This window comes from Cyprinus carpio, unplaced genomic scaffold (genome assembly GCF_018340385.1).
Source record: "Cyprinus carpio isolate SPL01 unplaced genomic scaffold, ASM1834038v1 S000000417, whole genome shotgun sequence".
Classification (NCBI taxonomy): Eukaryota; Metazoa; Chordata; class Actinopteri; order Cypriniformes; family Cyprinidae; genus Cyprinus; species Cyprinus carpio.
The window spans coordinates 1-27,500 of record NW_024873160.1 but is presented as its reverse complement, the minus strand read 5'-3'; the positions used below and the strand labels follow the sequence as shown (position 1 = coordinate 27,500).

Genomic DNA, 27,500 nt, shown 5'->3' with positions numbered 1-27,500 from the left:
TGTGTGGTTGTGTTGTTAGCATGTCTGTGTTGTGTGTGAAACACTGTTGTGTGTTTGTGAATGTTTGTGTGCTGTGTTGTGTCTGTGTGTGTGTGTGTGTGTGTCCAAATGTGTGTGTGTGTGTGTGTGTGTGTGTGTGTGTTCACACTGTTGAGTGTGTGTGTGTGTGTTGTGTGTGTGTGTGTGTGTGTGTTGTTCACACTGTGTGTGTGTGTGTGTGTGTGTGTTCACACTCTTGTCTGTGTGTCTGTGTGTGTGTGTGTTCACCTGTGTGTGTGTCTGTGTGTGTGTGTGTGTGTGTGTGTGTTCACATGTGTGTGTGTGTGCGTGTGTGTTCACATGTGTGTGTGTGTGTGTGTGTGGTGTGTGTGGTCACGTGTGTGTGTGTGTGTGTGTCACACTGTTGTGTGTGTGTGTGTGTTCACACTGTGTGTGTGTGTGTGTGTGTGTCACACACCTGGGTGTGTGTGTGTGTTCACAATGTTGTGTGTGTCTGTGTGTGTGTTCAAACTGTGTGTGTGTGGTGTGTGTGTGTTCACACTGTTTGTGTGTGTCTGTGTGTGTGTCTGTTGTGTGTGTGTGTGTGTGTGTGTGTGTGTGTGTGTGTGTGTGTGTGTGTTCACACTGTTTGTGTGTGTGTGTGTGTGTGTGTGTGTGTGTGTGTGTTCACCTGTGTGTGTGTGTGTGTTCACCTGTGTGTGTGTGTGTGTGTGTTTTTTTTTTTTTTTTCACTGTGTGTGTGTGTGTGTGTGTGTGTGTGTGTGTGTGTGACGGGTGTGTGTGTGTGTGTGTGTGTGTGTGTGTGTGTGTGTCACCATGAGAAATTAATACTTGTATTCATTAAGGAAGCATTAAATTGATCAAAAGTGACAGTAAAGACATTTATAAAGTTACAAAAGATTTTTATTTCATATAAATGCTATTCTTTTGAACTTTCTATTCATCTGTGAATCCTGAAAAATAAAATTCATCACAGTTTCCACAAAAATATTGTGCAGCACAACTGTGTTCAACATTGATGATAATCAGAAATGTTTCTTGAGCAGCAGATCATCAGATTAGAATGATTTCTGAGATCATGTGACACTGAAGACTGGAGTCATGATTTGGACGCCATGTATTTTTTTTTCTCACAATTCTGAGTTTTTGCTGAATTCTTAACCACAACTCAAACTGAGTTTATATCTCGCAATTTAATATTTCTCGCAATTATTTTTTTTTCTCACAATTCTGAGTTTTTGCTGAATTCTGAATTTTCTCGTAATTCTGTATTTTTTCCCCACAATTCAGACTTTTTTTCATCGCAATTCTGTTTTATCTCAAAGTTGACTTTTTCTCGCAACTGATTTTTTCTCATAAAATACAACTTTTTTTTGCTTCTTCGCAATTCTGACACGGATTTTTTCTCTGAATATGATGTTTTATATCTCACAATTGTAAATTTTTATATTCACAATTTTTTGTTCTTTTTTTCTCACATTCTGACAAATTCGTCAGTGAGATTATTCTCCCATAATTCTGATTTTGTGCTGGCAATTCCTGCAGTTTTTTTCTCTGAATTATGAGTTGTTTATATCTCAATTGCATATTCTTGCAATTCAGTTTTTGTTTCTCGCAAATTCTGAGTTTTCTGTCTGGACATTTTCCCACAATTCTGAATTTTCTCTTTGCAATTTCCTCAGGCTGGCATTCTGTTTTCTCTGAAGTTTTTTTCTTTCTGCAATTCAGTTTTTTTTCCCGAAATTCTGACTTTTCCGCAATTCTTTGACTTTTTTTCATCAATGTCTGACCTTTATTCTCCCAATTTGAATATTTTCTGCAAATTCCGTTTTTTTCTTCTCTGAATCTGCTGCGTGTATATCTCACAATTGAATATTTCTTGCAATTCAGTTTTTTCTCGCAATTCTGAGTTTGTTGCACAATTCAGACTTTTTTTTTTGTTTAACACATTCACATAAAAAACAGCTGTTCTAAATCGCAATAATATTTAAAAAAATTACTGTATTTGTCATCAAATAAATGCAGCTTTGGTGAACAGAAGAGCAAAAAATATTTTTTTTTTTTACTAACCCTAAATTTTTAAACACTGGTGTTTATAACCCAGAACAGAACATGAATATGTATAGTTGTAGTAATGATAAATCTCTCACCACTGGTGTATCCGTCTTTAAACGGAGAGATGGCTGACCGCTCGGATCTCACAGCCGGACCCTGACAAGGAAAAATCACCATCGGATATTACAAACCATCCACAATACATTTACACACATTTGTTTTATTTTAAAGGAGAATCGACTCTTTTTATTCATAAAAACTAAAACTGAAGTAAAAATTTATAAAAACTATATAGATATATTAAACAATAATAATAAAAAAGACAAAAACACAAAACATTAACTTAAATTAACATGAAAACAGACAATATAAAAATGTAAAACAAATTTAAATTATTAATAAAAACTACAGTAAATGGAACATTTCTCATTTTCAAGTAGTTTAACTTGATGAACTAAAAAAAAAAAACTATATAGACATTAAAATAAAATATTTTTTTTAATTTAAATCTTAATTCAAATTAAAATTAAAAATAAAAATAAAATATAAATATAAAATTAAAAATGAATTTAAATTATTAATAAAAATATCATATAAAATAACTCATCTATGTCAAATGTTAAAAATATATTCCTTTTGTTTCAAGTGATTCAGTACTTTAATGTATATAATAATATATTTTTGTGTGATTATTTAAATATGATAAATTGATAATGTTTGTATTTCCCTATAGTGAATGGATAAATTAATAATAATAAATAATAATAATAATAATATAAAATACAAATTCAATAAACCATTAAAAATACAATAATTAAAAATTAAAAACTAGAAATCTGTGTCTGACCTGTGCGGTCCTGAGCTTGTCTCTCAGCTGCTGGCTCTCTCTCTTCAGGCTCTCGCTCTCAGAGATGTGTCTGGCCTCCATGTCCATGATCTCAGCCGCGTGCAGCTCCTGCATCTGTGCGATCTTCTCCTCGTATCCCAGCATCATCTCCTCCAGCTCCTCTTCTCCGGACGGATCCGTCTGCACACACGCATCCACTCGGGTCCCGCTCACAGACGAGGAGCTCTCCGACTGCTCTGTGGAGTTCGTGCGAGGAACTGCACAAAAGTGGGCGCTTTTGTCCATCCCATGATGCTCTCTGTTGTCTCCTTTTTCTTTAGGCTGGGACGGTGTCTGTTGTAGCAGCTCCTCGCTGGATTTGGCCAAAGCAGTCTGGAGCTCCTGAACTCTGTCCTTCAGCTCAGCGATGGACGCGTCTCTGACCTGAGACACACATAACATAACACACTTGATTTCTGTCTACTGTGTGTGCAGATACATGCAAGAAAATAGACCGTCCGTCCCTAATGTTTTATAAAAATATCCAAGAACATCAAACATGCAAGAACAAGAACAAGAACATGCAAAAGAAATAAGAATAAATCATTTAAAAATAAAAAACATCAAAACAAAACCTACTAAAATGAATTAAATAAATAAAAAATATATAAAATTAAAACAAATAATTTAAAAATAAAAACAATCAAAACAAAACCTACTAAAATGAATTAAATAAATAAAAAATATATAAAATTAAAACAAATAATTTAAAAATAAAAACAATCAAAACATACTAAAATTTATTAAATCATAAAAATTTTAAATAAAAACAAACTGAAATAAAATCCTTAATACTTAATTAAATCAATGTAAAATGTAAAAAAAAAAAAAATTTAATTAAAAACATATTGAAAGAAAACACTTAATAAAAATTAATACAACAATAAAACTGTAAAATTAAAACAAGTAAATGTTTTTAAGCTTTGCATGCTAAAATGAATGAAATCCTAAAAAGCTAATTAAAATGAATAAATAATTTTAAGACACAACAATCAAAATAAAACACTAAAAAATTAAATCATGAGAATGTACAATTTAAATTGTTAAAATAAAACAAAATAAAACACTTATTTATTTATAAAATATTAAGAATGTAGGATAAAACTATTATTAAAAATAAAAACTATCAAAATGAAATGTTAAAAAATTAATAAAACCATTACAAAAACACACTTGTAGAACTAAAATATAATCAAAAACACACTTGTAGAACTAAAATATAAGATTAACGTTGCTCAGTAGATCTTTTAATTTCACACTTGTCTGTAACATATAAGGCAACTCTCCAAAACAATCCCATGAATCTCTTGTGGGGAAGCAGACAGAAGTACCTCGATGTCCTCCTGCAGTTTGAGGCTGCGCTCCCGGAAGCTGTTCAGCTCCTCTTTGGTGGCGGCCGCTTCACCTTTGACCTCCTGCAGCTCCGCCCGTGGACCGATCGCCCTCCTGTGAGGCCTGCAGAGAAACCAGCACAGGTTAAAGGTCAAAGGTCAACGCGAGCATCCCATCAGAGCGTGCGGAGACTCACCCTGTGCAGCTGGTCCTTCAGCAGAGCGATGCTCATCTCTCTCTCCTGAACACAAACAACATCAACAATGAGCCCAGAATCCAGACGAGCGCTGCACCGTTTAGGGACAGAAATCTAATTGCAATTTTTCTGATGACATAACTATTGCATTTATTATTAATTATTACTGAAATAATTTCTTATAGTAATTAAAACTAAAACAATAAAAAAAAATCCCTTTCCATAAAAAAAAAAAAAAAAAAAAAAAAAAAAAAAAACATTTTTTAAAGATTACTTATTTTGATTTCGGTTAAGGCAACATTCAACAAATCTAAATTTTGTGATGTACTAAAATTTAAATACAAATTAATACATGCACACACACACACACACACACAAAATAATTAAATAAACATGACAAAAACCACACAATTCTAAAAAAATACAATTAAAATGGAAATAGTAAATATAAAAGTTTAAACTATTTATAAAAAAGCTTCACTGATAAAATTTGCTTTTGCGATTTAAAAATGAGATTTTAGTAAAAAAAAAAAATTAAAATAAAACAAATCACCTTTCCTGTGCTTGTTTGTATTTTCCCTAAATATTTTAATTAAATGTCAATATTGATATATAAAAATACTTATTATTATTAATATTCTAAAAATTATATAATAAATAATGCTGTCAAATTGATTAATGGCATTCAAAATAAAACGTGTTTACATAATATGCATGTGTACGGTGTATATATATATAAATATATAAATACACCCACACACACACACACACACACACACACACACACACACACACACAAGCGGTCAAAAGTTTGGGATCACAATAATTTTTAATGTTTTTTACAGTTTTAGAGTTTTGTCTGTTCATCAAGGCTGCGTTTATTTGATCAGAAATACAGAAAAAATTTAATATTGTGAAATATTATTATGATGTAAAATAACGTTTATCTATTTTAATATACATTAATCTGTAATGTATTTCTGTGATGTGCAGCTGTATTTTCAGCATCATTACTCCAGTCTTCAGTGTCACATGATCTTCAGAAATCATTCTAATATGATGATTTATTATCAGTGCTGAAACTGTTTTTTGAAAGAAATTAAAACTTTTATTCAGCAAGGATGTGTTAAATTGTTAAGAAGTGATAGCAAAGATTTATATTGTTAGAAAAGATTTAGATTTTGAATAAATGCTGTTCTTTTCAACTTTTTATTTATCAAAGAATCCTGAAAAAAGTATCACATTTTCCAAAAAAACATATTTGTCAGCACAAATGTTGATAATTCTAATAATAAATCATCATATTAGAATTATTTCTGAAGACACTTTATACTGAGTAATGATGATGGAAATTCAGCTTCGCATCACAGAAATAAATTATATTTTAAAGGATATTAAAATAGAAACCATTATTTTATATTCTAATAACATTTTGCAAGATTACTGTTTTTTTCTGTATTTTTGATCAAATAAATGCAGCCTTAATGAGCAGAAGAGACTTATTTAAAAACATTACAAGTCTTACTGATCCCAAATCTTTGAATGGCAGTGTGTATATTATGTAAACACACTTTTATTTTGGATGGAAAACCGCACACATTTACTTAATTAAACTGCCTTTGCAATTTGATAATATGGTGATTGTGGTTTTAATCAGGATTAACCAGCAGTAAAGCTGTAAACACTGGACACCTGCAGCAGCTCCTGCAGCCTGACGCTCTGATCCCTGCAGCTCTCCAGCTCCTGCTGTGTGCTGCTCACTTGACCTCTGACCTCCTGCAGCTCCTGGAGAAGTTCAGCCGTCTCGGCAGCGTCGTCTTCACGCGTGTCATGTGTGCCGTGACCTGCAGCGGGTTCATTCTCTACTTGGAGCTGTGAGATCCTGCTCTCCTTCATCTGATAAAATGATCAGCAACACACTGTTTAAAACACATCATCTGTTCCTAAAGGATTTGAACTACATCTAAAACCATAAAAAATACATTTGTTACTAGAAAGAAAAAAATTTACAAATTATTTTCTTATATTATTGTTTAATCATCAAAAAAAAAATTTTTTATTTTATGGTGAAATAATGCATTAGTAATATTGTTAAATATTTTTTATTTAGCAACAATAATATATCAAATAATAAAATTACTATATTATTGTTTTATCATCAAATCAATATATAATCACACAATTTTTGGCCAAATTGTGCAGCACTATTATATTATTTTTTATTTAGTAATAATAATAATGATAATAAAAAAGATTTTATAATCATAGTGATTTTTTATTTTGGCTAAATTCTGCAGCCCTACAAACCACAGTTATTAAAGTTGACTAAAACTAAAATAATAATAATAATAATAAAAAAAAACAATTTATTAGAATTAATTTTTCCCTAAATATTTTTTTTCTACAGTGAAACACCATAATTATAATATTTTCTTATTTTAATATTTTGGTAATAAAGCTAATAAATAAAAAAAAGAAAAATTGTGCAGGCCTACAAACCACTTTTTTTTTTTTTTTTTCTTTTTTTTTTTTTTAAGTCAACTAAAAACTAAAATAATGTAAAAAACATGCTCGTTACTTAAAATTTATTATAAGACTTACTGAAATAAAAACATAAACATAAACTTTACTTTTTATTTCAGTTAGTTGCCCCCCAGACAAAATTTCAAATTTTCATTTATTTTAAGTACTAAAATACATTTTAAAATTGAAAATCGATTGTGGAATCCAACGTAAAATCACATTTCGCATTTTTTTTGCGATCCTGCATAATTCGGCATTTCGCCGCTAAAATAAATGACAAAAATTATGGTCTCAAAGAAAAGTACCTCGATCTCCTCCAACTGAAATATCCCTAATACAATAATATAGTAAATTAACTATTATAATTATTAAAAAAAAATTTTGCACAAATTTGGAAATTTTGTGAAATCGATTCTGCAGGACGTGGTGTTTGTACATCGATCTCCTCCTGAAGCTTGTGGCTCTTCTCTGTAGCAGTTCAGCTCCTCTTTAGTGGACGCAGCTTGACCTTTGACCTCCTGCAAACCACCGTATAAACAAATAAACACACACAGCACAATACAGCAGATGGACAGAGTGTGAAAGACTATACTATATATATATACACACACTGCACTATAGAGACTCTTCAGAGATGATCTCAAACACTAAAGTGAGTTATTAGAAGGACTGCACGATTAATTGAAATAAAACCTAATATGGCTTATATTATACTATATATATAGTATAAAATCAAAAAGGCTGTGATTTAATTAAACAAATAAATAAATGTTTAAAATTAAATTATTATTTGATTTAAAAATAGTAAGTAACACATTCATAATTTCTGATATAGATATGAACTTCTTGCTTCCGTAATCATATTATAGTATTTTTTCCAAATAAATACAAACAATACAAGAAAAATGTTACAGCATTTTCCTTTTAATTAAAATACAAAACAGAAAAACAAAACAAAAACTAAAGTATAATAAACTAAACTAAAGAAAGTAAACTAATGAGCGCTGTCAAAATAAAAGTCCCATCACTTATTGGACAAATAGAAAAACTTATCGGCTGATGCTGATAACAAAAAAAAATTATAAATATCGGCCGATAATATCGGTCATGAAAATATATCGGATGACCACTAATCATATTGATATATAAACACAATATTTATTGCATGATTGTGCAGCCCTACAAACAAACCCAGCAAACTGCAATCACATTTTTACTGCTAAAATCACTTTGTGTCCTTGTTTATACAGCAGTGACGCACCTCAGCGGGCGGCAGCGGTCTGGGATGGGTTGGTTTGGGTCTCATTTGGTTCAGTAGGTCGATCATCAGGGCTAACCTCCTCTCGTACTCCATCACCTCCTCCTCAGAGCTGCTCAACAGCTGCTTCTGCAGCTCCTGGTCCTTCTGCATCCCGCTCAGACCCTCCTCCAGCTCCTTCAGCTTCTCCGTCAGCAGACTCGTCTTCCCCGCGGAGGCTGCCTGCGCCGTGAGGCCCTCCGACTGCAGCTGCGCGCTGGGGCCCATGGCTTCTTCTGCGCGGAGCTCTTTGGTTTGCGTCTGGACGGCTCCCAGTTGTGCTTGGCTGACCAGGACGGCGGCCACCTTCTCCCTGAGTTTCTCCTCCAGCTGAGCCACTTTAGCGTGAAGAGCGTCGGCGTCCGTTTGCGCTTGTTCCACCTTCAACCTGCATCAGTGTGAATTCTGTCAGCGGTTTTGTAATTCAGTTTCAGTCCTGTGTCAAATGTCCTTTTTTGGTCATCCTGTCCTGTTTGTGGTTTAGTCAAGTTTTAGTCTGGGAATTTTAGTCTAGCTGTAGTCAATTATAACATTTTAGTCCTGCTACATAAAACTGAAAACCAATTAATTTAAGCCAAAAGAAAACAAGAAATTACCTACCACTATTATAATCTTCTAAATATTTAGTGTTATTGAAAATATAGATGCCTACATTTTTCTCCCCCTTTTTTGTTGAAAAAAATATAGAGTATTTTTTAATATAGAGAGTTTAAAAAAAAAAAAACAAAAAAAAAAAACTACATTTTACTTTTTCGTCAATGAAATTGCATGTTGAAAAAAAGTCATCACAGAATATTTTGGTCATTGTTTTCTTCAACCAAATTAATACTAAAATAAAAAGATCAAAAAACCTTAAAACCACAAAACAACAATCCCAATAAAAAACTTAAGGAGGTCTATATTTTTTCTACTTTTTGGTGATGAATATAAAGAGAAATTTTAGATATACGTTTGTTTTTTTGTTTTTTACTAGATTTTAGTCACGTCTTTTTACCGTCAATGATATCGCATCTTGATATAATAATAGTTAGTGTTTAATGATCTCGGTATCATCTCTGAAGAAAAAAGCTCGTCACCAAATACTTTTGGTCATTTTTTGTTAACAAAAATAACACTAAGTACACCCTTGAAATCTCACAACCGCACGCATGAAAACTCGTGGAGGTGTATATATATTTTTTTTTTGGATATAGGGCGTTTAGTTTTTTTTAAACTACATTTGATCATCATAAAGATTACATTTTGACAGTCACGTTTAGTGTTTAATGATGTTGATGTCATGTCGTTTTTTTGTCTCGTCTTGTCATTAAATAATATTTTTTATTATTAACAAAATAAAAAATAAATACAATAAACACTTAACAACCTCCAAACACCCAACCATGAAAACTCACAATGATCTAGATTTCTTTTATTTTTTTGCTGAAGAAAATGTTGAGAATCTTTGGATATAGAGTTTTTTCTTTTTCACCAACGATACTCCATGTTGAGATAATCACAGTTAGCGTTTAATGATGTCAGTGTCATCTCGTCTTATCTTAGTCTGGAAAAAAGGTCACCAACTAATATTTTTCATCAGTTTTTGTTAACAATATTAACACTAGACAGGGGGATTTAAACTTTTGAAATCTCACAACCCCACGCATGAAAACTCGTGGAGGTCTGGATATTTTCTCCTCTTTAATGTTAAATAAAATACAGAGAAATTTTGGATACAGAGAGTTTTATCAGTCGTCAGTTATACTACATGTTGATATAGTCAGAGTTAGTGTTTAATGATGTCTGTCGCCTCATTTTAGTCATAAAAAAAGATTTGTCAACTAATATATTTTGTGATTGTTTTTGTAAACAATATTAATTCCCTAGATAGGGGGATTTAAACTGACATCTGGCAACCCTAAACATGCAAACTCTTGCAGGTCTGGATTTTTTTTCTCCACTATTTTATTGAAGAAAATATGGAGAAATTTTGGATGTTGAGTTTTTATTTTTTAAACTACATTTTAGTCACATCTTTTTTTGTCAATGACATTGCATGTTGATATAATCATAGTTAGTCTTTAATTATGTCTGTCGCCTTGTTTTTGTCTCATTTCTGTCATAAAAAAGGTCATCAATGAATATTTTCACCGTAGTTTACATTAACAAACTCATCATTAGAAGGGGGATTTAAACTCTTGACAAACTCCAACACCACTCATGCTTTTTTTCTCCGCTTTTACGTTGAAGAAAATACAGACAAATTTTAGATATAGAGTTTTATCAGTCGTCAGTGATATTGTAATTTTTTTTTTTTGTTTTTTTTTTTTTTTTTTTTTTTTTTTTTTTTTTTTTTTTTTTTTTTTTTTTTTTATTTCAGTCGTCAGTGATATTTTATTTTTTTTTTTTTTTTTTAATGATATAGTCAGAGTTAGTGTTTAAACCATTGATTTTTTTAAAATTACCACTGTTTTTGTCTCACTTTAGGCATAAAAAAGGTTGTCAACTAATATTTTTCACCATTGTTTTTGTTAAAATTACCACTATATGGGGGATTTAAACTGATATCTGGCAACCCCAAGCATGCAAACTCATGCAGGTTTTGATTTTTTTCTCCTCTTTCAAGTTGAAGAAAATACAGTTTAATGATGTCTGTGTTTTCATCTCAGTCATAAAAAGCTCGTCAAGGAATATTTTCCGTCCTAGTTTTGTTTAACGAGAAGAAACCTGACCTGCAGGTGCGCAGCTCCGAGTCCTTCTCCTCCACGCGGCGACTCAAGCTCATGACCTGTGACCCTGCGCTCTCCTCCAGCGCCTGCACCTGGGCCTGGACCACCACAAACGCAGCGGTCTTCTCCCGCAGAGCCTCCTCCAGCTCCGCCAGCGTCTCCCCCTGCAGACGCTCGTATCGGCTCTGCAGCGAGCGGTGGGCAGACTTCAGCGTGTCCAGCTCCGTCGTCACCTCGTCCATCCTCTGCTTCATCTCGTCGCTCTCGTCCTGAAGCTGCTTGTGCTCGATGAGAGACAGCTCCTGCTGGAGCTTCTCGATGACGGCGTTGAGCTGCTCCACCTCCTCCTCGCTGTTCCTCTTCAGACGCTCCTGCTCGCTCCGCAGACACTCCACCTGCGCCTCCAGCTCACGCAGAACCTCGTCCTTCTCCTCCAGCGCCTGCAGACCAACAGACCAGCTCAGAGAACATTCACCTTTCAGTGCCTTTGGGTTCAATCTTAAACCGTTCACCCAAATGTTGTTCAAACCCAGTATTATCTGATAAAGAAGATATTTTGTCAAATGTCTGAGCTGCTGATTCACATGCAATTGAAGCTGATGGCACTTTTTACTACCAAGATTCAAAAACAAAACCAAAAAGTGATGTTAAATGCAGTGATGAAACTGAAATGAAAGCCTTCCAATTTATTTTTTCCTGGATTCCTTTTTAATGGTTAAATTAAATTTTAGCAATCAAAAAAAAAACAAAATTTAATTCATGAAACCTACAAATTTAACATTTTATTAAAAAATTTTAGAAATTTTTTTTTAAGAGCCCTATTGATTTTTTTTTTATATATATATATATATATATATATATATATATATTTTATTTATTTTTTTAACTAATTTTTCCTTTTTTCCCCAAAATTCTGTTTTATTTTTTTTTTTTATGACATTTTAATTTTTCCCAAATGAGATTCTGTTATCGCCAAAATTCTTTTTATTTTAAATTTTATTTTAATGACAATTTTAATGTTTTCCCTCAAATTAGAGTTTATTTATCCCAAATTCTTTTTACATCTTAATAAAATTTTTAATGATTTAATAACATTTGAATAATCAAAAAAACCATGTCTAATAAATTAAATTTAATCTTTACAAATTTAATAATTTATTAATTTTTTATTAAAGTTTTAAAAATTATATTAAATTACCCCATGAAGTGTTTTTTTATTTATTCATATATATATATATATAAATAATATATAATTTTTTTTTTTTTTTTTTTAGAAATTTTGAACAATTTAATTAACCCTTTAAAATGTAATCTCATGAAAATTTAACAATTGCCTTTTATTTTTTTTGGCAAACAAAGTACTGCACAACAGAGGCTTACTGTTCAAATTCAAACATTGAAGAAAAATACGCACAATTTTTTATTATTTTTTTGGATGCTGAAATATCAGTGCATCACTAATTAAATATTCCATATATATTTATATTCCATTCCTAAGAATAAATGAATAACTGATCAGGACTTCAGGAGGAATACAGAGCACGAGTCATATGAATTATTATGGTATCAGCAGTATAAAACACTACACACTTTCGTCGCATGAAAAACAGAACATGAACAAACAGAGCTACCAGACATTCTGTGCATTTCATTAAAAAAAGGTTGGAACAACATGAGCATGAGTGATCAATTGATGACAAAATGTTTATTTTCGACGATGCATTCTTTTACAAAACTGAATGAATGTTAGGTTTTGGTCAAAATCACAGATAATCTGAACAGCATTCACTCGTCACAAAAGACCGTAAGATTTAGCGATTTGAGACATTTTCATCTAGCCGTGAAAACACCTCTGACTCAGATACATCAGTGTTGCAATAAATTCCTCAAGGAATATTTTATGCAAAACTATAAATATTCTGTCATCATCAAAAAGAATGACTTTTACAAAAATCAAAAATAACTCTCATAAATAAACCGGCCTCACACTTAAATTAAATGTACATCTCTCAGATTAAAAAATTAACTATTATAAAAAACAACAACCTCTAAAAATCAATCATTTTTTATCAAAAAAAAAATTAACACTCTCCATACTTCATACAAGAAAAGTTTGCTTTTATTTCTTCCAAGACATTTTGTGACTTTTCTTACTTCATATATAAAAACATTTGTAACAATTGTAACAGTCCTCATCTGTAAGTCGCTTTGGATAAAAATGTCTGCTAAATGACTAAATGTAAATGTAAAAAGTGCAAAACTTTGATTTCTTGATGACTTGACATTTTATAATAGCGATTTTATAATTTCAAAATACAAGGCAAAACGTGGAAATGAATGACTAATAAGCCAATAAGTGCTCCTTTACTGCCATCTACTGGTTATAATGACGTATATTTGACGTATTCTTTCATTTTGAATTAGTATATTTTGTTATTCAATTAAAAATAACATTTATTTTAGAGCTTAAACGTGCTGGAAATACTTGATATACTAAAATAAGCAAAACTAAAATTGAAATAAAAATGTATAAAACTACACAGACATATTTAAAAAAATAACTAATAAAAATTAAAATGGAAAATACAAAAATAAACTCAAAATATTAATAAAAAATATAAATAAACGTATAAAAACTACAAAGACATTTAAAAAAAACTAATAAAAATGAAAAAAGTAACTAAAATTAAAATGGAAAATACAAAAATAACCAAAAATATTAATAAAAAATATAAATAAAAAATTATAAAAACACTACACCGGACATAAAAATGTATAAAAAAATACAAAACTGACATAAATTTAAAAAAAAATACCAAACTAATAAAATAAAAAAAAAATTAAAAAAAGTAAAAAACTAAAAGACACATTTAATAACACTAAAGCAAAATAAAAAAAAAATATATAAAAATAATACTAAAACAACACAAAAAATTTATATCAATGATACTAAAATAACACTAAAGCATGAGTTAAATGGACTATTTAATTATAATATTACGGCACTTTCATGTCATTTTGACAGCGTCTGTCTCCATTCACTTCCACTGTATGGAAAAAAGCAGCGTGAACATTTTTCTAAACATCTCATTTCACTTTCCACACAAAATATGAGTTTTGGGTGAGTAATTTTCCCTTTCGGTTGAATTATCCCTTTTACCAGGAGGGTGTGAGATGACTAAAGTAAAACACACTGCAGAACAAACACCAAACCACATCAAAACAATGACTCCACAGCATCTGAGACAGGCGTTTCCATTCAATCAAAAGACGGACGAACCTGTTTGCACGGTATAACAGCAAATACATCCAGTTTAAAGAATGCCATCCGTTCTTTATCATGCAACTCATTATGAGGTCTTTGCACTCTTTAAACCCAAGCTGATGTGTTTTGCCATTTGTGTCCCTGTTGCTAAAAATAAGATGCAAACACAAGACGGCAAAAGACATCAGATGCACCAAACCGGACAGACGAAACACACACACACACACACACACACACACACGTGGGTTTCCTGCTACATGCATATGTGTGCGTCACGCGCCGACAGCCGCCGTGTTTCCACACATATGTATACGACTTTACCTCGGACTCAGGGTCTGTTCCCGTGTGCTGACGCTTAGCGAGCTGCTCGTTAAGGACGGCTATCTGCCTGTCCTTCTCCTCCAAGACTTCAAGAGTTAAACATCATCACATGACTCTGAATGTAGGACAGTCCTGTCTGCTGGGAGGCTATTCTGGCTGCGGCAAGGACTCAGATCTCGGTTTGACCCTCAGATTCATATTCAAAGTCAACATGAACTCAAAACTGAGTCTCAGTGAGAGTGATTCATCTGTGCGTGTTACAAAGAACAACGATTGTCTTCATAATCTGCAGAAATTACTGTTTTACTCGTCGTTTTCTCTTTCAAATATAAAAATACTCAAAAAAAAAAACACATACACTAGAAAGAAAAATACATAATATATTAAGTCTTGTTTTCTGAAATTGTTTTAAAATTAAGCAAATTTATTTTAAAACAACTTTCCCATTGCATTGTCTTCCCACTGAATTAAGAGTATTTTTCGGACCCCGTTGCCAGTAATTTTTTCTTGTAAATTGTATTTTTGATTTTTTAAACTGCAAACGTTTCATGTTGACTTCAATGAAAACTTAATCCACAAAAAAAAAAAATTAAAAAAAAAAAAAAACAAACATACAAAATGTACAATACAAAAACAAAAAAAAAAAAAAAAAAAAAAAAAAAAAAAAAAAAACTTTGTATTTTTGTCTTCTTTTCCAGTACAAATATCTACATCAAGATGCATTAACTTACTAAGTTTATATATATGTATATAGACATATTATTTAACAAAAATGAAGTGTTTATGCTTAAAACCAGACCAAATATCTGTCAAAGGGGCCAAAAAAATAAATAAATCAATAAAATAAACTGAATAAACTTGAAAAAATACAAATTTAATACTGCAATTAATAAAATAAACTAGTTTCATCTTTTATTTTTCTGGCCCCACAGGCAGATATTTATTCTCTTTTATCTTGATTTATATGTGTTTAAATATTTGTATTGGAAAACAGGACAAAAATACTAAAGAAGAAAATATTGTGCAATGTGACGACTGCAGTAAAGAGTGGGTTTCGCTCTGAAAGAGACATTAATAAATACACATCAACACATACATTTAACCGAAATCTAAATGACCCTGAACATTAAGGCCCGTTCACATCACACACTATAGATAACTATAATATACTAAAACATTTTAACAGTTGCTATAACTGTAAGAAATAACGAGTCCACATCATAATTTTTAACGATAACAACAAGTGAATTTTTCCAGCTGAAATCAGAATCTTGAGCATTTAAAGAGACGGATGACAAAACTGCGCTTATAACACTCACGAGCATTTTAGCGTTTAATTTCAGTAAAACTAGCGTCATATCACGGTATTCACGGCGACCCGTCAAAATAAAAGTCCGGTTTAACTTGAAGACATTTGTAACTGAAATATATTACTGTTGTTCAGTAGATTGTACACAGACTACTACTAGAATGAACCCTAGAATAACACACAACATTTCTTCCATGCTTTAAATTTAACTGAAAAATAAATTTAACTTTCATTAAGCTATTTTAAGAATAAGTTTGAATAAATTACGTATGCGTTTAAATAATAAGACATGCTAAAACACAGAATTTGATGACAATAAAACACGGTGCGAAAAAATAAAACATTTCTTAAGGGCCCTAAACATGTAATTTTTGTTGACCTTTTAATAAATTGATGTGAAATAATATAAGTTTCATTATTTAGACAATTATTTAGACATGCTTTTTGCTAAATAAAATTGAATTCAACCATTAAAAAAAAGAATAAATAAATAAATAAATAAATAAATAAATAAATAAATAAAATAAAATAAAATAAAAACGGAATCCAGAAAAAAAAGAATAAATAAATAAATAAATAAATAAATAAATAAATACATAAAATAAAAACGGAATCCATAAAGATTAAAACGGAACAAAATGGAATTTGGGAGAAGAAAAAAACTGAATGGAAATGGATTTCATAGGGCCCTAAATATGTAATTTTTGTTGACCTTTTAATAAATTGATATGAAATGGTATAAACTATTAATTATTTAGACAATTATTTAGACATGCTTTTTGATAAATAAAATTTTATTTAACCATTAAAAAAAAAAAAAAAAAAAAAAAAAAAAAAAAGAAATCCAGAAAAAAAGATAAAATAAAATAAAATAAAATAAAATAAAATAAAATAAAATAAATAAAAAAACCGGGAATCCATAAAAATTAAACCACAGACAAATGGAATTTGGAAAAAAAAAATAAAACTGAATGGAAATGGATTTCATAGGGCCCTAAATATGTAATTTTTGTTGACCTTTTAATAAATTGATGTAAAATAGTATGAGTTTCATTATTTAGAAAATTATTTAGACATGCTTTTTGATTAATAATAATATTAATAACCATTAAAAAGGAGTCCAGGAAAATTCAAACGAAATCCAGAAAAATTGAAACGGGGAAAAAATGGAATTTGAAACAATAAATAAAACTGAATTTGGTGAAAAATAAAACGGATTTTATACGGGCCTAGTAATGCTCTTCACAAACACAGAACACGCAGAAGCTGAAGTGTGAGAGCGAGCGCAAAACATTTTAGTCTCGTCTTATTTCGTCAACGAAATTGCATGTTGATAAAGTCATAGTTATCGTTAACTGACCTTCTTATCGTCTCGTCTTAGTCATGGGAAAAAAACGCTTCAACTAACATTTTTGGTCCCAGTCTTCATTAACTAAATGAACACTGCTTCTAACAATCAGAACGTGCCCCGTCTGTTGGTGTAGATGCTAATATAGTGACTGCTCTTGATGTGAACGGGCCCTCAGACAGCAGTAATGCTCTTCAGAACCGAGCGAGCGGACCTGAGCGAGCCGGGCCTGATCCTGCAGGTCCTGCTGATGGACGCTGATCTCCTTCCTCTGGATCTCCAGCTGCATGTGGAGCTGATTCACCTCCTCACTCCTCCACCCCATCCCCCAAATAAACCATCTCCAACACACACTCCAGATTCACGATCTGCGCACGCAAACAGGGCACTGTGACAAGAGCTCACTACTTCATCTGTTTAGAAACATCACAAGTTTGCTTCCATGCTTTACTTTCAGAAGTCTATTTTCACATGTGGGTCCAAGACGAAAACGGGTTTAAGCATAAAAAACAATAAGTGGAATACTGCTTTAAACTGTTGTTTTTCCCCCCAAAAAAAGTAAAACATTTTCTGTTTAATTTAAATGCAATTTTGTTTTTGTTTTTCTGAGCAAAAAATAAATATCATACATTTTTCCCTGATTTACAGAAGAGACGCACTAAAATGTCATTCAGTGTATATTGTCAGGCATATTTACAACACATTAAAAGACTAATTACTTTCACCCCAAATACTAATTAGTTTTTAAAATTAGCCACTATTCTAGGTTTTGACCATTTGTCAGTAAGACTTTTTTATTCATGTAAAACATTCAAATTTAATATGCTAGCTTATTCTTTTATATATTTTAATATGTACACGTCAGAATAAGAATGTTGTTTGGATTTTTACATAAGTATTGCATTACACTTAATGATGATGTAACATTATTTCAACTAAATTTTGACATTTTATTCTACAAAAACTTATTTAAAACCTTAAAAGTAGACACTTTGCTTATATTTAATGTGCTTTCTATGGATACAAAATCACTTTTGTACATTTATTTTGATGCAGACATCTAAATGTGTTGGACCCATGTGCATTTTTGAATGATTTATGCCTTCATTTGATTACCACCGTTTTTGATTATACATTCGTATTAATTCATACATCCAGAAACAGACAACAAATCATTTCTGATTCATAAGGCCCTCAGGCCCCTCTTACTGTAAAACAAAAATGTAATAAATTATTATATGGTCAAGTTTTTAATGAATTTAATTGATTAGATATGCGTTTTGGTTATAAATGGAAATAAAACAAAGAAATACAGATTTAATAAAGATTTGCTTTTAAATTACTTTTAATAAATTGTTGTGAAATTGTATAAATTTTATAATTTTAGTTAATTAGACATGCTTTCGGATTGCTACCAAAAAAAATTAAAAAATTAAAGGGGGGGGGTAAAATGGAATTTAGAAAATAAATTGGGGGTGGGAATAAAATGGAATTTAGGGGGGAAAATATGGAATGGATTTAGTTTTTAAAAACCTACAATTTAATTTTTATTAAACTTTTAATAAATTGTATGTTGCATGATTTATGATTACTTCTTTTTGATTACTAAACTTTAATTTGACCATTAAAACAGAATGCAGAAATATTGTAAAAAAAAACATGCAATTCAGGAAAAAAAAAATTTGAGGGGAAAAAAATGATTTCATAGAAAATTTTTAAATATTATTTGTTAAATTCTTGTTAATTTGTATAGTTTTTTGTTGTATGATTTGTATAATTTGTATGATTTCAGTTAACTGTGTGCTTTCTGCTTACTAAAGATTTTCAGATGTTACTAAAGAAAAATTAAAACAGGAAAAATATAAAAGAATCCAGAAAAAATAAAAAAATCCACAAGAAACTGATTTTTGCCCAAAACCTATTTAAAAAAATTTCACAGTGATGTTCTACACTACCCGTAATAGTCGCTGTTACCATGGAAACAGGAATCGACTCCACAATGAAGAGGTTTCTCAGGCTTTTTTTTGCGGATGTGTGACATTAGCAAGCAGCGTAACACATGGGACGGTTTGAGTATTACGTATGAAGGACAGTAGTGATGCTCTCTTCTCTGACACCAAAATACTGTTTCCATGCTTTTAAAATCTGGTTCTGTTCTACACATGAAGAGTTTACTCTGAGTGAGGAGCATGATGTGGAGTCATAAAACAGGTTCTGCTGTGTAATGCATGGAGCTGATGGGTGCTCATAGATGAATAGGTAAGGTGACAGGAAGTACCTCTTTCTCCTTCCTGTCCAGAGCCTCTCTCTCTGTCTGCAGCTGTGCTTCCAGCGTGACGTCTGCTCTGCTCGCCACAGACACATGCTGGACCTCCTCAACCTGCACACACAACACACACAGGTGAAACACACACAGACACGTGAAACACACACATCACAATACACATACACAGACACAGTCACACACACACACACTCTCACACACACACACAGACACACACACACACACACACCACAGACAGACACACAACACACCCACCACACACCAGACACACACACACCACACATACACTCATACACCACGCACGCATGCACACACACACACACACACACAGACACACACACACACACAGGACACATACACACGCACGCATGCACTCACACACACACCCACACATACACACTCAAACACACACACACACACACACACACATACACAACACACACACAGACAGGAGACACACCACCACCACACACACACACACACAGACACACACACACACACACAACACACACACACACACACACACATTCACACTCACACCACACACACACCACACACACACACCACACACACACACATTCACACTACACACCACACACACTCACCACACACACACACACACACAACACACAGACACACAACACAGACAGAGACACACCACACACACACACCACACACATACAACACACACAGACAGACACACCACACAGACACACACACACACACACACAACAGACAGACACAACATAGACACACACACACACCACACACACACACACACACAACACACACACACACATTCACACTCACACACACACATTCACACTCGATCTCACACACACACACACACACACACACACACACACAGACAGAGGCAGACACACACACACACACACACACACACACACAGACAGAGACATTCACAGACCACACTGCACACACACACAGACACACATAGACACACACACACACACACCACACACACATACACACATTCACACATTGCACACTCACACCCAGCTCACACACACACACACACACACAGCGTCACAGGACACACACACAGACAGAGCTGCACACCACACACACACACCACCCCTTCACACATCACCACGAGCCCATCAACCCACACACACAGAAACAGAGTATGATCATTAAAGCAGAGACGTGATGCTGAAGCACTGCACACACACACACACACACACACACACACACCTTAGACGTGTTATCTCGGACTGGAGCTAGCAGCGTTAGCCTCTGCGAGATCACCAGCAGAAAACAACACCACACAACTAGACCCTGTGCAAAAACCTGGCGTGTGTGCTCCAGCTCCCTCACACGCGCTCCCAGCGTCTCGATCTCCTCGTCTCTCTCACACACATCTCTCTGCAGCTGCTCCGAGCTCAACAGCAGCTCACTGCACCAGTCTGCCTTCTCCTGCAGCGCCGCGCTCAGCTCCTGCACCTGACACACACACACACACACACAGATGACGTCAGAGAGTGTGTGTGTGTTATTCCAAAAATGTGTGTGGTGTAAAAACAATAGCTGCTTTTTTCTGTGTTTTACTTTTTATTCACTCAAAGTATCCTAAAAAAAGCATCACTTGACTGTTCGGAAAAAAATCTTAAGCAGCAGAACTGTTTCCACTTTGATAATGAATCATCATATTAGCAATGAATTTCTAAAGGATCAGATAATCATGATCCTAAAAATTAGCTTTGCATCACAGAAATAAATGATAATTTCAGTATCATCATGTTAAAACAATGACTGGAAATTCTATAATATATCACAATATACTGTTTTTTCTGTATTTTGATCAAATTAAATGCAGGCTTGATGATCAGAATAACTTCTTTCAAGACATATTATTTATGCATTTTTAAGATACATATATAACATTAATTATTACATAATAATATGCATTTTTAAGATACTTTTATACTTTTTATTCTTAGTTTAAATTAGTTTTTAGTTTTAGATTTTACATTATCATTTACATGATTAGAAATTTTGTTGTTTTTGTCATGTTTATTAGTCTTCATAAATCCTAATAAAGCTTATAATTCATAAAAAAAAAAAAAATATACATAATTTTAGTTTCTTTGGTTATTTTAGTACATCAATGAAAATGAGAAATGTTTCCTTGACATCATATAATTTAAATATTTCATTTTATTTAACGCTTATTATATGTTTTTTTTAACGGTTTAAGTTTTAGTGCAAATGTGTTATACAGCAGAGGAGACAGGCCTGTCTGAAGTCAGAAGGTGAGAGTGACACTAGCCGCACCTCTCTGTCCCGCCGGTCACTTCCTGTCTGTGTTTTGGCGGGATTCTTCAGCTGCTGCTCCAGGTTGTGAATCTCCTGCTGGAAGACGTCTCGCTCGTGCTCGCGGTCCACCGCCTGCTCCTGATGGACCGAGGGACAGAGACATGAGAAAAATGTAAAATTAAAAGAAAAAAACAATTATGAGGAAAAAGCAGAATTGTGAAAAAAAAAAAGTAAAAAAAAAGTAAAAAAAAAAAAAAGTCAGAATTGTGAGAGTAAAAGTCAACTTTTCGAAAAAAAATTGAATTGCAAGAAAAAAGTCTGAATTGCGGGAAAAATGTAAGAATTACGAGAAAATTCAGAATTGCGCAATAAACTCAGAATTGGGAGAAAAAAGTCAAAATTACAAGAAAATTTCAGAACTTTGAGAAAGAACAGAATTGTGAGAAAAAAAAGTCAGAATTGTGCGACAAACTCAGAATTGCGAGAATATATAAACGTATAACGTATTGCGAGATATAAACTGAATTGCGAGAAAAAAGTCAGAATTGTGACATGACTCAGAATTTGCGAAAAAAAAAAAAACAGAATTATGAGGAAAAAAGTAACAATTACGAGAAAAGCAGAACTGTGAGAAAAAGTGAGAATTAAAACAAAATTCAGAATAACTCAATAAAATAAAAAAACTGAAAAAAAAGAAAAATACAAAAAATATTAAAATACAAAACATAAAAACCTAAAAAAAATCCAGAAATAAAGAAAAAAAATAATAACAAAAGCCCAAATTGTGAAAAAAAAAAGCCTGAATTATGAGGAAAGAAGTCAAAATTCTGAGAAAATCAGAATTGTGAGAATTACGAGAAAATTCTGAATTGCGCAACAAAATCAGAACTACAAGAAATATTCAATTGCGAGATATAAACTCAGATTACAGATAAAAAAAGTCAGAATTGCGCAAAAAAAGCCAGAATTATGTGGAAAAAAAAATCAAAATTAAAAGAAAAAGTCAGAACTTTGAGAAAAACAGAATTGTGAGAAAAAAGTGAGAATCACACGACAAACTCAGAATTGCCAGAAATATTCAATTGTGAGATATAAACTCAGATTACAAAGAATAAAAGTCAGAATTGTGACATTTAAATAAGAACTTGCAAAAAAAAGTCAGAATTATTAAACCAGAAAAAGTCAGAACTTTGATAAAAACAGAATTGTGAGAACTACGCAAAAATTCAGAATTGCGCAACAAAAAAGAATTGCAAGAAATATTCAATTGCGAGATATAAACTCAGATTACAGAGGAAAAAAGTCCTAATTGTGAGAAATAAAGTGCAGGTTGAAGCAGCATGCTGAAGTGACTCACGTCCATGAACTTGCGGTTCTTCTCCAGCTGTTTCTCTAAGGCCTGTATCTGCTGCCGCAGGTCGGTCGTCTCGGTGCTGTGCGTCTCCTGCAGCTCCTGCAGACGGCTCACCTGCTCCTCCAGCTCCGCCTCCAGCTCCTTCACCTGCTGCTGCAGCTCGCCGCTCTCCTTCTGCGCCTGCCGCTGCACCTCCACCTTCTCCGCCATCAGCTTCTCCGTCTCCTCCAGCAGATCTGAGGACAGCCAGACGCTCGTCAGGACTGACTCTCACAGCCTTCGACGGATGACAAAACCTGGAGCAACTTCAGAGACTCGTTTAATGCCTTAATTACTATTATTACTTCATTATTATCATTATTAAGCCTTTTTAAGATCGACTTCAAAGAGAGATTATGTTCTCAGCACATTATAAACATAAAATAAAAGGAATCTCATAAAATCTGTCAACAACATGATCTGATCATATTTACCACAAAATCAAAAGAAACTTATTCTGACAGACCTGAACATTTTTAGAGGAAAAAATAAATAATTTTAGTTTTTATAGATTAAACTATTAAAAGTTGTTTTCGCTAACTGAAAAAAAAAAACAAAAAAACTGAAATAAAATCTAAATATTTAATGACAAACTTAAACTTAAATGTTAATAATAAGCTGAAGTACTAAATTTAATAATAATAAAAAAAAAATTTAATAGAAACATTAAAAACCTTTTAAAAAGTGACCTATTAAAAATTTAACTAAAGTAAAAATGAAAAATGAAAATATAAAAACAAAAGCTAGAAAATTTGCCTTATTTTGTTATTGTTAACCAAAACTATTTTAAAAATCTTAGATGGAAAATCTTTCACTTAAAAAACTTAAATAACTTAAAAACTCTGAAATAAAATAAGTTTAAGTAGAAAAATACTAAAAATAGTAAAACTACAACTGAAATGAAAAAAATTAAAGTTAAAAACTAATAAAAAAAATAATGCACATCCCCTAAAATCAAACAAACAATATGAAAACATAAAATGTAAAAATATAAAAACAAAAGCGGATTCAAAATATTAAGAAATACTACAATAGTATTAAAATAATAATATATTACACTGCTTAATTGTTATAAAAATAACAATAAAAAAATTTAAACCAGGTTTAAATTTTCTTAATTTAATTTAAAAAAAAAATTATGCTCTTAATTTTCAGCTAAATATAATTTCTTGTTTTGTTCTTTTGATTTTGTGATGATCATGACAGGTTTTTGTAAACATTCTCTGCAGTTCTCCACTTTTGTATCCGGCTGCATTTATTTGGCACATGGGCGAGACAGATTTCCCATTTCCCACAATCCTTCCCATTCCTGTGCGATCCATGATCACATGATCCCATCAACAACCACCGAACCAACCCACAGTGCAGGAGCGGATGAGGGGCGGAGCCCGTGATGTCACGGGAGGGGAGGGGTTAAAGTGCAAAGGCAAAAACGAAAGGAAAAGGAAAAAGAAACCTGTGTCTTATTGAACAGCCATCAGCGGAGGACAAACAGTTCACACTGGTTTAGTTACATTTAATGAGATAAATCACGTTTAATAAGGAACTGGCACATTTAAAATCCTCACGAAAAATCATTACTATATTTATCATTACAATTTTTAGCATTAACAACACAACATGTTTTATGAATTTGTTGTATTTATGATTCTGAACATTTTATTTTTATAAATATTTTATTTTCAAAACAAAACCATAACTTAAGAAATAAAATTTTAAATAAAATATTATTTATTAATATTATTGTCACTGTTATTTTATTATAAATATTTTATTTTCAATATACTACTATGATTTTGAATTTGAATTTTATTTTTATATGTTGTTCCAAATTAAATTTTAGTTAAAGTTATGCGTTTTGCAATTTTCATTATTTTTATTTTTTTATATAGATTTACTAATTATATTAATTAATTTTAGTATTATTTGGGGTTTATTATTATTATTATTATTATTATTGTTGTTGTTGTTATTATCTTAGTACTTAAAAATTGCTGCATTAGAATTGTTTTTATATAATATTACATCAAATAATTATTATAATAAAAAAAAAAAAAAAATAAATAAATAAATGCTGCATTAGAAGTAGATGAAACAAGTTTTTGTACATATATATTTTATTTCAGTCAATATTTATTTTATTTTATTAAACTAAACAAAAAATGTTACTTTGGCAACTAAATTTTTTTTTTATATATTTTAAGTTAATATTTATTTTATTCTATAAAATCAAATTCGAAATATTAACAGTAAAATATAGTAGTACATCACTGATAATAAAATAAACTGTAAACAATAACAATTTAATAAGTAATAATGTTTTTATGTTTATGTTATAGTTTTAGTTAATTATCATAACTCTGATTATTGTTAATTATTATATATTATTACAAGTATTATATTTTATCAATATTATTATTATTATTGCAGGTGAAACACAACACAATATGTTGTGTGTTAATGTGGAGATGGCTGTTCAATAGCTGCCAGCTGCTGCGGTTAACCCATGCTAACCCATGCTAGCGCTTGTTTCCAGCAGATAGAGAGTGATGTGTGACGTTAATGAGCTCAAGCAGACGAGGCACAGATTAGTCCATCAGTGGAGCCGAAAGCAAGCAAAGCTCCAATCGATCGACCGATCAGAGACAGTGATACACAGCATGCCGGCCATGCCGCTTGTGAACACACACACACACACACACACACACACACACACACACACACACCTGCTTCAGGTGCTGCGTCAAGAGCAGCCCAACTACTAGTCCTGAGGAAAGAGACGAGTGAAAACAACACATTCATCATGCAAATACAGGAGGAAAGAAGACAGAAACGAGTGACGCATGAAGACGGACACGATCCACATCTGCACACGCGAGTGTGTGTGCGTGCATGCATGCATGTGTGTGTGTGTGAGTGCGTGTGTGTGTGTGAGTGCGTGTGTGTGTGTGTGTGTGTGAGTGTGTGTGTAAGTGTGCGTGCGTGTGTAAGTGTGTGTAAGAGAGTGTGCGTGCGTGCGTGTGTGAGTGTGTGTGTGTGTGTGTGTGTGAGAGTGTGTGTGTGTTAGTGTGTGTACGTGTGTGAGTGTGTGTGGTAAGTGTGTGGTGAGTGCGTGTGTGTGGTGTGTGAGTGTGTGTAAAGAGTGTGTGTGGTGTGTGTGCGGTGTGTGGTACGTGTGAGTGTGTGTTGTGGTGTTGTGTGTGTTTGTGTGTGTGTGTTGTGTGAGAGTGTGTGTGTGTGTGAGAGTGTGTGTGTGTTTGTTTGTGTGGTGTGAGCGTGTGAGTGTGTGTGTGTGTGTGTGTGTGTGTGTAAGAGAGTGTGTGTGTTTGCTGTTAAAGCCTCTTCAGATTGTCCTGCGGGGGGTTTGGCACGTCATGCACTGGAGCTGAAAAAAACAGCTGGAATCACATCTGAATGGCCTGTTCACACTACAGTGATGCCACAACGACACCCAAACTTGAATTTTAACAGGCATTTGGAACGGAAATAAAAACAAATCAGGTACTTAATGTAAGTGATGTTATTGTTAACTAAAACTAAAAACTATTAAAAGTTGTTTTCACTAATTGAAAAAAAAAAAAAATAAATAAATATATATATTTTAATAAAATAAAATAAACAAATATTATTAAAAATTGATATAATCATAAAAATGTAATAAATATAGGATTTTAAAATAAAAATGAAAGTAAAAAACAGTAAATTTTATAAAATAATAAAAAATTTAAAGTTTAAGTAAGTGATTCTTAAATAAAAAAAATAAAAAAACACTTTTTTAAACAAAATTTATATAAATGATTTTTATATATTTAAAATTTAATAAAACTTAAATTTACAAAATCATAAATGTAAAAATAAGTACATTATTAAAAAAAAAAACATTAAAAATTAATACAATTATAAAAATGTAAAATGAAACTATATATTACAAAGCAACAATCAAAATTAAACTTGAAATTAAGTACTAAACTAACTTAACTAACTAAAATTCTAAACTTAAACATCTTAAACCAAAATCAGAAATCTTTCCTTTGTAACTAACTGAAACAAACAAAAAAAAAAAAAAAAAATAAAATGGAACTAACTAACAGTGTTGTTACTGTTAAACTAGGCTATTAAAAGTTGTTTTCATTATTGAAATACTCGGGTTAAACCTAGGCTAATTAACAAATTCTGTTTTCATTGATTGAACATAAAGCTAAAATAAAAATTAGATAAAATAAAGCTTAAATTACTAAAAGAATTTAAAATGGTTTAATAGGATCTAACTAGGGAACTACTGAATAAATAACTAAAGTTGGAAGTA

At 32.0% G+C, this 27,500-nt stretch overlaps 1 protein-coding gene across 1 annotated transcript in view; it reads right to left on the bottom strand.

The window, feature by feature from the left end:
- The window catches only part of LOC109080900 (A-kinase anchor protein 9-like), a 45,615-nt gene extending 19,539 nt beyond the window's left edge, over positions 1-26,076 (bottom strand). The window contains 14 exon segments of the mRNA XM_042753915.1: positions 2,101-2,211; positions 2,903-3,325; positions 4,273-4,396; positions 4,470-4,478; positions 8,222-8,677; positions 11,001-11,437; positions 14,584-14,670; positions 17,455-17,577; positions 17,579-17,608; positions 19,519-19,620; positions 20,818-20,988; positions 21,820-21,939; positions 23,159-23,391; positions 25,921-26,076. Coding sequence (XP_042609849.1) covers positions 2,101-2,211; positions 2,903-3,325; positions 4,273-4,396; positions 4,470-4,478; positions 8,222-8,677; positions 11,001-11,437; positions 14,584-14,670; positions 17,455-17,577; positions 17,579-17,608; positions 19,519-19,620; positions 20,818-20,988; positions 21,820-21,939; positions 23,159-23,391; positions 25,921-25,999 — 2,505 coding nt within the window. The 5' untranslated portion in view covers positions 26,000-26,076.
- Positions 26,077-27,500: the final 1,424 nt, after the last annotated feature.